This window comes from Penaeus monodon, chromosome 31 (assembly GCF_015228065.2).
Source record: "Penaeus monodon isolate SGIC_2016 chromosome 31, NSTDA_Pmon_1, whole genome shotgun sequence".
Classification (NCBI taxonomy): Eukaryota; Metazoa; Arthropoda; class Malacostraca; order Decapoda; family Penaeidae; genus Penaeus; species Penaeus monodon.
In genome coordinates, this window is record NC_051416.1 from 27,660,435 (window position 1) to 27,661,617 (window position 1,183).

Consider the following 1,183-nt stretch of genomic DNA (forward strand, 5'->3'; position numbering starts at 1 on the left):
CTGGTCAATTTGAACAGCCATCTTGGTGAGGTTGCATAATGCCCCTAATAACATATACATATATATCACATATTTGATTATATAAAATACATGGTGACTGAATTCATAATCAGCGCTAAAGTTGTGTGTTTTTGTTTTGCTGTCATTGCATAAAAAAAGAGATATTTGAGCATAAGAATTTTTCATTTCTTTTGCGAAACACCGGGGAGTAAACGGAAGATTCGGGAGAGGAGAATGTGGAATCGAACTTTAGCGGTGACACAGAATTCAGCTGGAATAGCAGAGATGACAGTATTGTTTAAGCGTTCGTTATGTAAAATGTTCAGATGTAAAAGGTGTGTTTGGCCTACCAGAAGTTCTTCCATTTTTTGTAAGCCACACGCACTAACTTGTCGGCGGGGTTGGTGTTGCCGCCGTACCTGTCCAAGGCAAGGTTGATGAGCATCGGCAGGAGGGTTTTGTCCTTCGTCTTCTCGTGGGACCAGATCAGGAGTTCTCGAATGAGCTCCATCATGTCAGCATCGGCTACATGGCTCTCTTGTCCGTAGTGCTTAGCCGCCGAGTCCTTCGCATCGAAGGGATCCGGGGCTGTGATGGAGCCGTTGTAGATATGGGAGAAGTCCTTCGTGCCCGGTGGAGCGGTCATGATCTTCTTGTAGGTCGAGGCAGAGAAGAACGGCTGAGGCTGCGAGTCGTCGTCGGGCTGTGTGGCGTACGAGAGGTAGGAGCTTTCGTCGGAGTCAACGGGGTCTCCCGTATCATGCCGCTTCTTCCGAAGGCCGACGTTTACATCGAACTCGTTCCCCAGCAGGACTGGGATCGTCGAGAGCATCGTGGCGGCGAAGGCGAACACCATCATCTCGTTCTGCAAGTTGCCATCCGAGTCGAGGAGGTTCGCGAGGTCGAAGAAGTTCATCCGACGCTTCCGGTTGAGTAGCCGCTGCATCCTGGGGTTCACGAATTGAGGCGGAGGCTCCACGAACGGAGCGTTCATCACGGGAGCCAAGGGGATATCCACGGCGGCCATGGCGGGGGTCGAACTAACTACCTGAAAGAGAGGGGAAGGTTTAGATGAGGCGGTGGTGAAATTAAGGTGAAATTGACAAATAACTGTTTGTTGAAAAGGTAATGGAAGAGGAAGAGGGAGAGAAAAGTTAGTGAATAATAGAGTAGAGAGAGGACA

At 49.4% G+C, this 1,183-nt stretch overlaps 1 protein-coding gene across 1 annotated transcript in view; it reads right to left on the bottom strand.

Annotated features, from left to right (window-relative positions):
* Positions 1-1,183, bottom strand: part of LOC119593134 — a 9,975-nt gene continuing 8,792 nt past the window's right edge. The window contains exon 2 of the mRNA XM_037942099.1: positions 1-1,048. Coding sequence (XP_037798027.1) covers positions 347-1,027 — 681 coding nt within the window. The 5' untranslated portion in view covers positions 1,028-1,048 and the 3' untranslated portion in view covers positions 1-346. The remainder of the gene's footprint in view (positions 1,049-1,183) is intronic.